A 14112-nucleotide genomic window follows, 5' to 3' on the forward strand; every position below is an offset into this window, starting at 1 on the left:
ATCTGTAGAATCGAGAAATGAAAGAAATTACGCGAATCAAAGTCCAGGTACCAGTACACAATGTGATGTGACAGAGAAGCTCTCCCAAGAAACTTACATTTGGTGATGTAGTAATAATATCCACTAATGCGACATTATATATATATAATGTTTTCATATCCAGTAATGTTTTCAAGGCACATTATTTACCGATCATGTTCTTTTCCAACATAAAATAACTTAGCTGTTAAATTTTTACATATAATATATCGGGTGTTGTGCGAATGAAGTAGCCACCCTATTTTGAAACAAAAAAGACACACAGGTTAAATTAATGCACAACAAATTTATTTTTGATTGATAAACCTAGTTTACTACATACATTTCAGAGGCTTTTACTTTTAAGTAATTGTTAAAAATCGAAACGCAAACGAACAAATGAAACTGTACGCTGCGGTTTCCCTTGTTGTAAAATGCAGTTTGAGTTCTAGATTTAGAAAAATAGCAGGTAGCACAACCCTATAGAAATTTAAAAACACTGCGAAAACTCTATCATCCATTTAGCCTACTCGTCCTGGGCCCAGATGTCCGTGTTCTAAGGGGACCCAGAGAAAACCAAACCGTGTTGTTTGCTTACTTGCATGAAAGTCTTTGTTTTATTATCTGAAATGGTTCGATTGACTTTTATATTTTAACCGAGTTTGACAATACGTATACTTTATAAAACTGATTGTGCTTAGTTACAAACAAATCAAAGTGCTATTATTGTCTAATATAATAGTAGGAATTAACCGTTCTTATTAAAGCAAATCTGCCGCCTGGCATGGCCAGATGGTTAAGGCACTCGACTTGTAATACAAGGGTCGCGGGTTCGAGTCCCCGTCACACCAAACATGCTCGCACTTTCATCCGTGCTGGGGGCGTTATAATATTCGTTGGTCAAAGAGTAGCCCAAGAGTTCGCGGCGGGTGGTGATGACAAGTTGCCTTTCCTCTAGTCTTACACTGCTAAATTAGGGACGGATAGCGCAGATAGGCCTCGTGTAGCTTTACGTGAAATCCAAACCAAACTAATGAACATCTGCGATCCCAGACTGCGGAGCTCGTTTTTGCAGCAACATAAAGTGGGATTTGATTGTTACGCTTATAAACAGCGCGAAGGTGGGGAACCATAGACTCTCTAATTCACGGTCCAGAACTCTATCTATGTCAAATATATGTAAAAAAAAAATTATAATAAAATGACAATTTATGTATATAATTATAGTAGCAGCAAGATAACAATATGTTCGTTACCGAAATTACGGTCTCGTAGAAAGGTATGTTCAGTGTTTTGTTTCGAAGAAATCCTTCAGTCAGTCAGGGATCTATAGTGGGAGAGGAATTACTTATCCTGTTTAGATCCAGCACCTCCCACCTTTAGATATTACACTATATATATATAAAATCTCTGACGAGTACAAACCTATAACTATAACAAATTACAATTAAAGCCAAACATAATAACTATAGGTAACTCGGAGTTAAAGATATGTAATAACTTTGTAGTAACATAATTAATTATAAAATAATCCTGAAAGAAACGTTTGTGTAAATGTTTTATAATAATAATACGCTGCCATATGATTAATTAATTAATACACACTGACGTGTAATTAATACGAATTAATTAATCTATGTTATCACCTTTTCTAAAATCATCTTCCCTTTATAAGTTGTTGCCCCCCCACTCGTAGCACAAAATTTATATCCCTAAAATTTATGGTTCGATCCTTGTTAACTTTTGTGCAGCACGAGAACAAAACAGTCAAACTGAGAAATATATTTCGACAATATTTATAGGTTTATTCAATAAATAAACGTTATCTTGTCTCTCTCTACTTGTTTTCTTCTTCTTATGAACAACTTGAACGTTAGTTTGTTGTTTCTCGTGTTCACAAAGTTGAACAGCGGATCATCCGCTGAAGGTGAGCTTGGTTCCAGTATCAGATTCTGGCGTTTTCCGGATACAATTTGTTTCTGTGCTTCAAAACGTTTACGATCAATGAGTGTTCTCTTTCTCTCTTAAGGAGATGAACGATGTGTGAATACGTTATATACATAAGTATGCTTTTAAATTTCAGTACCATCCCGTTGCATCGGAAAAGTATAGAAATAAGTAGCTCAAATACAGTTAAAAATCACAGTTAACTGTAATAAAATTACTTCTTAAAGATTCGAAGGCAAATACGTAATGTTTTACCGCAAACAGTCGCGCTGGCAGGCAGTCACTGACCAATCGACGCTCTCTCTTGATATTCAAGGACCGCCTGATGAAAACAGTCACCGACTGCAAGTAGGCCTGCTTATTGAAAGGGGCTGTCTCGATTAGGAGCTGGTATAAATAAACTTCCTCTTAAATTGAAGTGGTTCTGTATTTCTGATTTTATCTCGACGCAATGATGACGGAAACAAACACGTGCGACACGTTTCGTCGCAACCACACGCCAGCTGTAACCTACAACCCAAGTATGGAGGCAGGGGACTTTCATTCGGCTGTAAGCCCTGATGCTGAGGAGTTGCATGACCACTGTAGAGGTCACGAGGGACTACCAAGTCACTCTATTCAAACATTAGCGGTTACGTCAACATCAGATTGTCTTTCAATCACAAACCATTCAATTGGTTCCTCGGGGTTCCCTAATGGTCATTCTGGCATAAATCCAGATATGGCCGGCATGACTGACCCTCCAGTTGCAGTAACTAATCAAAAACTAGCTGACCTTTTGGCAGGTAAAAATCTAAGCTTTTCTCCTGAGCAAGTCGCTTGTGTTTGCGAGGCCCTCAGTCAGGCTGGCGACATTGACCGTCTAGCTAGATTTCTCTGGTCCTTACCGCCCAGCGAACTACTACGAGGTAATCAGTCGGTGCTGAGGGCCCAGTCTACTGTAGCTTTCCATCGTGGAAACTTCAAAGAACTGTATTCAATTTTGGAAAGCCACGACTTCGACAGCCAGTATCACACTGAACTTCAACAGATGTGGTATAAAGCTCACTACCGAGAAGCCGAGAAAGTCCGCGGTCGACCGCTTGGGGCTGTAGACAAGTATCGACTTCGCCGAAAGTATCCGCTACCTAAGACAATCTGGGACGGGGAAGAGACAATATACTGTTTCAAAGAGAAATCCCGAATCGCACTGAAAGAGTGTTACAACCATAACCGCTATCCTACCCCAGACGAAAAGAGAAATTTGGCGAGGAAAACTGGATTAACACTGACACAAGTTAGCAACTGGTTTAAAAACAGGCGTCAGAGGGACAGAACACCTCAACAGAGAAGGTAATGATTGTTCTTACTTATTTGAATAGTTCAGAAAGTTTGCCATGTCAGGAAAAATCACCTTTGTTCATTTGAATGTTTTGAGTGAATTAAACAAAAGTCAATCAGCGGATCTAGTTGGAAAATGTATACGCTGTTTGTGTCTCGGTAGCTAACTAATTGTTTGTGATGACTTTCGGAAGTACATTTGTTTGAAATTTGTGTAATTTTTAAGGTCTGAGATGCTTTCGACGCATACGTTTTCAGCAGTCATAAACACATGTTTGTTCTTATACTTTTAACATTGGTTGTTGCTAAAATTTCGATTTCTTGCTCGTTAAACGATTTGTTACACAACAGCTGCCCTTGTGGTTTTGGCGCTTGTCAAATGATAAGAACAAACACCAAAAATTTCATAATCACGTTCCAGAACTCAACCTGTTAAAGTGAAGATTGAAAGTAAATAATTTTAGTGCCAGAAATAATATCTGAAAACTCTACAGTAAAAGATATATTAACTTTATAGCTTCAATGATACGAAATTTTGTTCACTGTGCGGAAACTACGTAGAAGATGCATTCTCGTTTAATTCCGTACCCCAAAAGAATTTTATAAAATTTAACTCTCAAACTTAAAGTGTACAAATCCTCTTTTATTTTAGAAGTTTACATTTCCTGAATGAATTACGCCTTTTCAGACAGTAATGATGACAACGGTTAAAAATGGGGACACAAACAAATGAACATAAAACTTCCCCAACGTCTAATAAGCTGTGCTGCTATGTAAAAATGTTCTCCAATGAAGTTGTCCCTCGCTGGTACAGCGGTAAGTCTTCGGATTTAGAATACTAGAATCATGTGTTCGATTTCCCTCTATGAGCTTCGCAGATAGCCCAATGTGGTTTTGCTATAAGAAAACTCGTACATTCCAATGAATTTGTATGAAAGTGAAATGTATTGTTTGGCTCACTTGTCAGCCATTTAGGAAACTGTTTTAAATAGGGCTCAATTTATTTTTTACATGTTGAAAACCAAGGTTTCAGTTTGTAATAAACAATAAGTAGTTACATATCTGTACTTTACCTTTATAAATAAGTTACAGAGTTTTTAATTTGAAATATAACTAAAACTCTTTCACGTCAGACAGAGTTAGGTACAGAAATACGCTTACACACATCAATTTGATTGAACAGAGTCAAGAACAGTCACACATAAACCAGCTTTCTGGACTTCTGGTTGTTAACATTTAAGCAATTAGAAGAACCTCACGAACAGCGACTGCAAAAATAGAATAAAGTTTAAATAATTTAATTAATATTTATTATAATTCTCAGCTAACGATACCCTTATAATATTTTTCTTATCATAATATAAACATATGAGCAAACAGTATGCTCTATTTTTTTTGAAGTACAAGAACCGAATGTCTTGTTATTTCAAGTTACAATGAATGTAAGAGTACAAAGTTTCTGTAATGTAAATAATTAAATAAATATGTTAAATTAACTTTTATTAGTCGTATTGAAAGTTAACATAAATATGAACAGGTGTTATGCAAAGTTTCAATTAAAAAATGTTTTCAACTATATTGTAACTTTATAGCGTTTCTTCTAAATATCTGTTGCACCATAAAGCTATTTCTTAACGTAAGCAAAGATCTTAGAGTTCATTGTAACAATTAGTTTAGTTATTAAATATGATTTGTTATTAGCAAGAGCTATAAATACAGTTCAGGCGTCTCAAAATCAGATAAAGCATAGTCAAATATTTTATAAACTTTATCTCGGATTATTTATACAAACTAAAGGATCTGTGGCTGAATAATGGCTGTAAACAAGAGACATCTTTAACAGTAAATAGTTACTTGCTGTAAATATTTCATTGGTTGTCTAACACCAATGATGTTTGTATTCCGCTGTCTGCATAAAGACACACACGAGTAGCATTGTTCGTAACTGTTATTATAGTAATATTTGATGTATTTGAGAACTGATAAATGTTATCTTAATATATTCCAGGATGTTAATTTTGTTTTTCATTTATGAATTAGATGCTTATATGAAACAGATAACTGAACAAATTATGATACAAAAATGGCTGTACTTATAAACTATTGACGTAATCCGAGACCAGAAAAATTTACATTTTTACAAATTTTAACATAACTATAAATTTTAGCAAAATCCAAGGCCTGAAAATCCGAAAAGTTAACGTTTTGTTAACATATAAGTTGTTAAGAGCAGGTAAGTGTAAAAATACACTAGTTAATTAAGAAAGAAACTTTTTAACAGTTTTCATCGAGAACTTAGTTCAGGCATATAACGTTTCCTCATACTGACGTAAATCTTCGTTGATTATCATGAACTCGACAATTTTCAGGCGTAGCAGTTAAGATAAACTTTCATATCTTTTCATATCTTTCATATAGTTAAGATAAACTATGAAGTTCTTTGGACTTCACTTTTAACTCGAAGTTCTGTTCACAAAAACAGTTAAAATTATAGAATATACTGCTCAAAAACTCAAGAAATATCACTCTCGAGATATTTTCATATCTTATTTCACGAGATAGATCCAAAATTTCAACCTTACTCGACAAAGAAAGTCTTTGCGCTTCTTCAAAAATCGACAGTTCGATAATCGCTTTCAATCTGATAACGATAACAGTTTTATCATACTGACAAGGATAACGTTCGCCAAATTTATCTGGACAGGCCTTCCATGACATAATAACTCTTTATCAGTTTTATTCCCCTTTCTTAACTATGGTTTTTCAAGACATGTGAACTGTTTGAGGTACAATGTAGAAAAGGACCAATTAGGAACAATATTCCAATGTAAGGCTAATGTGTTGTAAATATAAAAGTTTCGCGTTTCGCTCATGTTATGTTTCAATCATGTTTGACCAGTTGTAGTTGCTTAATATTTGTGAATCTGCACGAATAGTTTTCGTACTTAAATGCCGTAGGTGCGTTGTAGGAGTAACTGTCGAACTCCACTATTCGGACAAAGAGGAGTTGTCTGAGAGTTGGTGGTGAGTGCTGTTGACTAGCTTCTGCCCTTTCTTTAATCTATTATTACAAAACTGGGTAATGCTATGCGTAAGTAGCTTATCTGTAGCTTTGCGCGAACAAATAAGTTATTGGTCAAGTACAGATATAAAGTTAAAAGAATGTTTAATACAGGTTAAACCTTTATTACAGTATTTGATATTTTTCCATCATTAACTGATGAACTAGATATTACCAGTTTAACTGCTTTACTCTTTATCAGTCTGTTCTCTCTTGTTCCTCAAAACACAAACAAATATTTATTTAGGTTTTATGTGTTTTCGTTAAATGCTCCCCTATACATGTTTGTTTCTTTTTAGGTGTTATGGTGTTCAGATAGCTTATTTTATATGTTTCAGCTGTTGACGTAGTTCGAATTTTTAGCTGTTATAGAGGTATGACAACTGATCCTAGATGTTGTAACTACTGATAGAGTCATGGCAGCTGATCTGAGTTGTTGCTACTACTGATATAGGTATGACAACTAGTCCTAGCTGTTGTAACAATTGATAGAGGTATGACAGCTGATCCTAGCTTTTCTAACTACTGATATAGGTATGGCAACTGATCTGAGATGTTAATACTACTCATAGAGTTACGACAACTGATCCGAGATGTTGTAACTATTGAGAGAGGTATGACAGCTGATCCTAGATGTTGTAATTACTGTAGAGTTCCAATAGCTAATGCTAGAAGTTTTGGTTACTGACAGAGTTCAGAAAATAGATTCTTGATGTTTTGGTTACTGGTAGATTTCAGACAACTGATGCTAGATTTTATGGTAACTTACAGAGTTCTGACAACTGATGCTCGAAGTTTTTATTGCTGACAGAGTTCAAATAGCTAATGCTAAATATTTTCGTTGCTGATAGAGTTCATACAGCTGATGCTAGATATTTTGGTAAATCACAGAGTTCAGATAGCGGATTCAAGATGTTTTGTTCATTAGTGGAGTTCAGACAACCGATGATAGATTTTATGATAACTTAAAGAGTTCTAAAAGCTGATGCTACGTGTTTTAGTTGCTTATAGATATTTTTGGTTATTACTAGTATTCATATAGCTGATGACATCTGATTGTTTATGAAATACATACAGCTAATGCTAGATGCCTTTGGTTACCAGGATAATCGAGACTCGACTTTTTTATTACTGATATAATACAGACTAACAATGGTTTCTGTGCTACCTCGTAGTCAAAGATGAAGGCATGCCATGAAGTTTGGTATTCGACTTTAAACTTTACCCAGGTCTTCAAAGGTATTCATTAGAAGTCAAAAGGACGCATACAAATTACACATACTTCAAATGACACTTAACAAAGGAGGTAATAGTTCTCTATAAAGATCGAGTGTAATCCAATACCTAACTAACTATGTTATTTACATTTCAAAATCTGTGGAGTCGTCACTACGAATGTACAAACAATACGAGTACACGTAAACTATTACAGTGTGGTTTTAGGTTTTGGTTTCAATATGAACATTTAAAGACGTGATCTAATAGCAACTAAAATACTTATTATTTTTTCATTGAAGTTTCTCACTGTGTACGAGAATGTTTCTCACACTGAAGATATTTTTCAACTGTTTACTTCACCTCACTATCAGTAAATCATAAAACATGTTTAGATATCAGATACTTGTGAGATCATTCATTGAGCGAACACTTTCAGCAAGTTTGGACAACCATGTCCAATCATTCTGTGATTTATTTTATTTTATCCTCAACGTCGTGAGACAGTAATAAAAAGAAGAATTATAAAATAAAATGTAGTTTTTTTTGTTTTTTTAATTTCGCGCAAAGCTACCAGAGGGCTATCTGCGCTAGTCGTCCCTAATTCAGCAGTGTAAGACCAGAGGGAAGGCAGCTAGTCATCACCACCCATCGCCAACCCATAGGCTACTTTTTTACTAACGAATATTGGGATTGACCTTCACATTATAACGCTCCTACGGTTTAAAGGATGAGCATGTTTGGTGCGACGGGGATTCGAACCTGTGACACTGAGATTACGAGTCTAACGCCCTAACCTGCCTGGCCATGCCGGGCGCTAACAATCATAATGGTAAGCTTATGAGCATGATTATTTTGTGGAATATAGTAATATGGGTAAATTTAGTGTTTTAAGTACGAATTAGCAGTGTAATCTAACGTATCAAGAGTTAAACAGACACGAATCGCTTGACATAAAGTGATGCACATATGTTTACACACTGGGTGAGAGATTCAACCTCGGATTAAGTGGTTTTATGATATATATATAACTTATGGAATACTTACATGGTTAAAATTCATCTGCCAGTACCGTTTTCTGAAATATATATATAACAATATGCTGACGTTGTCTGTTACAGTTAAACAAAAGTTGTTTCAAACAACTATGGTGACGTGTAAAATGTCACACCTTTTAAAAACCTTATCTGAAGAGATAATCTGTGATTCTTACAAAGATTATCATTCATTTGTTCTAAATATTAAGCCTAACACACTGTGCATTTTTGTAAGAAAAGTTTAATAATTTTAACTAAAAACAAACGTTTTAAGAATATTACTCTCATAAGATTTTTCAATAAAGTAAGAGCCCGTTTTAATAGAACCATGAATTTAGTTTTCAATATTTAGTTTAAAAACGAAAGATCAGGACTTGTAAGGCATTCAGTATAATAACAATATTAAAAATGAAACACTATTTGGAAATCTGACGTTTGTGAATTTTTTTCTCAGGCAGAACACGTAACTTAATAGGCAATTACTAAGAACGAAATAGACAAACGCTTGTGCAGTGCTAAATATACATTAGAACATAAATACTTGTCTTCATAATTTACATACTGAGCATAATCGCCTGGTTTACAGCATAAAAACAAAACAGAAAAAGTAACACTTCACAGTTTCGTCTCTATACACTATTTACAGAGTAAATATGCTGAATGCTTTTATGTAGTGTTAAGTTTGGTGCTTCACAAGCCCTAAAGGTAAGAGTGATATTTGTACTTGGTTTCGTTCCACTATTTATCGCCTTACACGTGTTTAAAAATTTCAGGACCATTAAGATTGTTTGTAGTTTGTAGTTAAGCATAAATCTAGACAATGGACTATCTGTGTGCCTCACACCACTGGCATCGAAACCAGGTTTATAGCATTGCAGGTCTGCAAAAATCCAGCTGTGGCACTGGAGGTCTTATTGAAGAAATTTATTATGTTTGTACACACACACACACACACACACATAAAACAAGTACAGCTGAATTAAACCGAGTAACAGAAAGTATATTTAGATTAAATAAAACGTTAACTTAAGTTGTAATTATTTTATATAATTAAAAAAGACAAAAACAAAAATAACATTTCATCAACTGTGGTCATTAATCTCTATACAAATTCCATCTGTTTTATTAAACAAGTCCATAAAGAATTCGGTTCCTCTAATATTAAGTAATAGTAAAAAAAGCGAGCCTTTATTCATTGTCATATGACACTAGCAACGTTGTAGATATAATTATAATAACCTTAATTAAGATAGTTTTTACAAATTTCGTGTCGCTTTGAAAATACTATATCATATTATTCCGTCTAGATGCACTTTACACATTTGTCCAACGCTACAAACGCCACCTGTACATAGTTCTCTTGAACATCCGTAATAAAAAGGTTATGAAAAAGCGAATAAATGACACCTGCAGTTAAGTTGCTTTGAGGTTTGCTGCTTCCTGGATGACATATGCAGTGACTTCCGATGTCTTAATACCATTTTCCAACCCAAAGTTTCACCAACTTAATCACACTGGGATATTATTTACACCTAAAAATTATTTGAAAAATCGTGTGTGTGTGTGTTACAGCGGATTAAAGTTGTTCAGTGGACTCGGATATTGCATTGTTATGTTAGGAATCGTATTTTTAAAAGCAGCGCTCTGTATGACATAGGTTTGACCCTAAACCCTGAATAACAATAATACAATATTCAATGAGTCCGGCGAAGTATATCAAGAAATGATGACGTTGAAAGTTAGCAGAATCTTACCTGAATTCTTTTTTTTTTTTTTTTTGAAATAAACATTATTATTAAATAAATACCCCTTAGCGGTAAATCCGAAGACTTATTGGTTTGGTTTGTTTTGAATTTCGCGCCAAGCTACACGAGGGCTATTTGCGCTAGCCCTCCCTAATTTAGCAGTGTAAGACTAGAGGGAAGGCAGCTAGTCATCACCACTCACAGCCAATTCTTGGGCTACTGTTTTACTAACGATTAGTTGGATTGACCGTTGAATTATAACGCCCCCACGGCTGAAAAAGCGAGCATGTTTGGTGTGACGGGGATTTGAACCTGCGACCTTCGGATTACGAGTCGAGTGTCTTAACCCACCGGGCCATGCAGGGCCTCGAAGGCTTATAACGCTAAAAACTGAGTATATTTGTGATAGGTATAGCACAGATTGCCCATTGTGTTACTTTGTGCATAACGACAAGAAACCAAAAACAACAAATGTAATATTTTTCTTAACCCAAAAACAAACAATAAACTTACCATATGTTGCTAATACTAACAAACAATAAGTTTACTGTAGGTTGCCGATACTGACAAACAGTCAACCTACTATAATTTACTGATTCAGATATATTTGTAAATACCGCATACAAAATTTTCGTTTAATATACTACCTTCATGTTTCAAGAATATTCGCAACGTAAAAACAATATATAACCGAAATATTCGATTGCACGCAAGAGTGAAAATTAATTTGGTAAAATGTCTTGACTTTGCGTCAATTACTACATTAGGTTAAAATCAACATTATAACCAGTTTATGTTTCATAGCTGACAGCGTTTGAATTTTTGTCTACAGTTTTCGTCGAACGAGAACGATTACTTTCACCTTGACAAACTTCTGTCAATGACTGCTATACGGACTAAGAGTCAAGTGGTAGCACGTTTTACACTTTCAACTGATTTGATAACAACTGTTTATAATAACGACTTACTCTTAACGTAGTTAATAATACCAGCTCAGCAACAGAGCTCAAAAGTTAACAAAAAATCATATGATTTCCTATCAACAATGTTTTGTAATACGGATGGGCAGTTAAGTGACATTTTGTGTATTAACTTTGTACATGATGTCCTTATTTTGTTTGTTCTTTTAATCATATAAAGCAGGAGTTTTATGCACAGATTTTTTACGCACACTGTTTATCCATGCACTTGTTTCTTCAACAACAGATCGCCTCTTGTATAATTCCTGCACTTTTAATAGCCATATACGAGAAATATTTGGCCAGCAAACATGTTATGATAAGGCTAAGCATGACTAACAAACCCATTTTAAAGGGTAGGGGTTAATCGTTCTTAATGGAATACCAGCGTCTACTGCAGCCATGACGTGTGAGAATTGGTACATGGTGCTGTGACGTAAGTACGAATAAGAGCTTCTCTGAACTAACTTAGTCCTTCTTACTGATATAATATATAAAAGAACAAAAAAGTATTTCTTCTTCATAACTACTAACGTAGACACTTCCATAAGCCCCAAACCATGTGCCTTGCTTATCACTTTGAATCTTATTTTTAAAACACATCCAAACCTTCGAATATATTCGTAGAAGTGTGCATGTGTAATTTCTTATATTCCATTAACACGCTTCATATTATGTTAAAATATTTGACAGGCTTGAATATTATTAGGTGGTAAAAGGTTGGTTGTTGGTTGTAATTAAGCACGAAGCTACACAATGGACTATCTGTGCTCTGCCCACTACGGGTATCGAAACCCGGATTCTAGTGTTGTAAGTTTGCAGACATGCCGTTGTGCCACTAGAGGGAAATATGTAAAATGAATGAAATTTTGGATGCATTTATGGCATTACTGATAACCACCAGATATATTTATATGTAACGTATATAAACTAAAAAACTATTTTAAAATTTTATGAGTATGAAATATTGATTTAGAAGCTGTATCTCCAAAAGTGTGAGTACAGAAAATTCGATTTTACGCTGGCTATGGAATAATAAAATTTTAAACAATAATATTTTACTTTACGCAAGTAAGCTCAGTTATAAATGTGTACATTTTGAACAATTATTGATGCCTCAGAGTTATGTTCATAAAATGATCTCTGTGTGAGTGAATCTGTTAACAGTTTTTTTAATTACCTATATTATACAAATTATACGATTTCACACACTGTTTATAAGTATTCAATATTTGATAAATAACAGGAGTGCGAAACGTTATTTATTCTAAGTTTTATACCTTTAAGGGTATGAAACTCCAAATTACTAAAAATACTTCGAAACCTTTGATAATGTTTTTTGGTATGACATCAGAGTCACACTTTCTTAGACTATAGAAAAGGTGATAACTTAACCAACTGATTAGACTAAAATACTAGATGTAATTGCGCATAGCACTCAAACGTGTTCTCTTTCAAGAGTAAATAAATCCAAAATTAAGAATAACAGATACTTTTATTTCTTGCTTTTGAAGTTCATATGTCATTCGATGTTGCAGCCTACAGAGTGCGCAATTCTTCTCGTGATTCATGACACGTAGACGTTTTACTGACGTCACAACAGTACGAACTGCAACGTTAGATGTCCTTAATGACGTCATTTTGGTGTATACTGATTGATTGACAGACAACACACTACTGTTAGATGGTGTGAATGGTTAAAATAGGTTACCCTTCCAAACGGCCCTCGGGCCCCTTTTGAGAAAATAAAGGTCTCGATTTAAGAAGTCTTTTTTGAAGTAAATGTATCAAAATGCAATGAATATATCCAACATATCCTGGGTATATTAATTAAGTTATCTGAGGTAGTGGGATGGGTTTAGACTAAAAAGTTCAAGGTTATCTCGTATTAACCAATGTGCATAGGGTTTCTCATCATTTTTCTTGTACATTTGGTGTCAATATATAAGATTTATGATATTATCGTGAAACATAAGAAACGTTTTCCGTAGCTCTGTGAAACATCGACGCTCAACTGGATTTAGGAGGTTTCTGTGTGTGTGTGTGTGTGTTTGTGTATTATTTTAGAAAAGCCATATTAGTCTATCTGCTGACTCCATCGAGGGTAGGTTACTGTGAATCCACGACTGTTTTTCATAGTTACACCCTTTATCGAATACTCATATAAAATAATGTGCTATTTTAAAACTCAAACCAGAATAGAATTATTTTGACACAATCATGGACAGTTATCAGACAGAGATTTCGATATTCTAAGCAGGAGAAAACAACAATGTTAAAATGTTGTTGAATTAAAAAAGAAAACCCAACAGCTTCCAGAGTAACCAAGGGCCAGGGTAAACTCTTACAAGAAGGACGATGGTTATCGTTAGAACTTTAATATTTCAATTTTTCAGCGTATGAGAGCCTTTTGAGTACATGAACTACATAGTTAGGAGCAAAGACTGAGCTATTTCGTTTATTATGAATAATTTGGTATGTACTGAGATTGAATTTGTTACTTTTAATGAATAAACATTTCGGTTATGCCATGATAAATGTATTTATTTGCGTTTTGACAATTTTTAATCTCTTGTTTTGGTTTGTTTGTTTGTAGCTAAGCAAAGAGGTACACAATGGGCTATCTGTGCTCTGTCCAACACGGGTATCGAAATCAGATCTTTATTGGTGATATTCTGCAGACATACAGCTGTACCACTGCAGGAGTATCCTTTGAAGCCGGGTCTGTCATGCCCAGATGATTAGTGCTCTGGGCTTGTAATCTGAGGGTTGTGGGTTCAGGCCCCCGTCACACTAAACATTCTCGCCCT

The 14112-nt window shown here is 34.7% G+C and overlaps 1 protein-coding gene across 2 annotated transcripts in view; it reads left to right on the forward strand.

Annotated features, from left to right (window-relative positions):
* Window positions 1-316: 316 nt before the first annotated feature.
* LOC143252351 (uncharacterized) overlaps window positions 317-14112 on the forward strand; it is a 47920-nt gene continuing 34124 nt past the window's right edge. For both annotated transcript variants that reach the window (XR_013028950.1, XM_076504335.1), the window contains exon 1: window positions 317-3297. Coding sequence is in view for 1 of the 2 variants with exons in the window: in XM_076504335.1 (XP_076360450.1) it covers window positions 2417-3297 (881 nt within the window). In the remaining variant the exon portion in view is untranslated. The remainder of the gene's footprint in view (window positions 3298-14112) is intronic.

This window comes from Tachypleus tridentatus, chromosome 6, assembly GCF_004210375.1.
Source record: "Tachypleus tridentatus isolate NWPU-2018 chromosome 6, ASM421037v1, whole genome shotgun sequence".
Classification (NCBI taxonomy): Eukaryota; Metazoa; Arthropoda; class Merostomata; order Xiphosura; family Limulidae; genus Tachypleus; species Tachypleus tridentatus.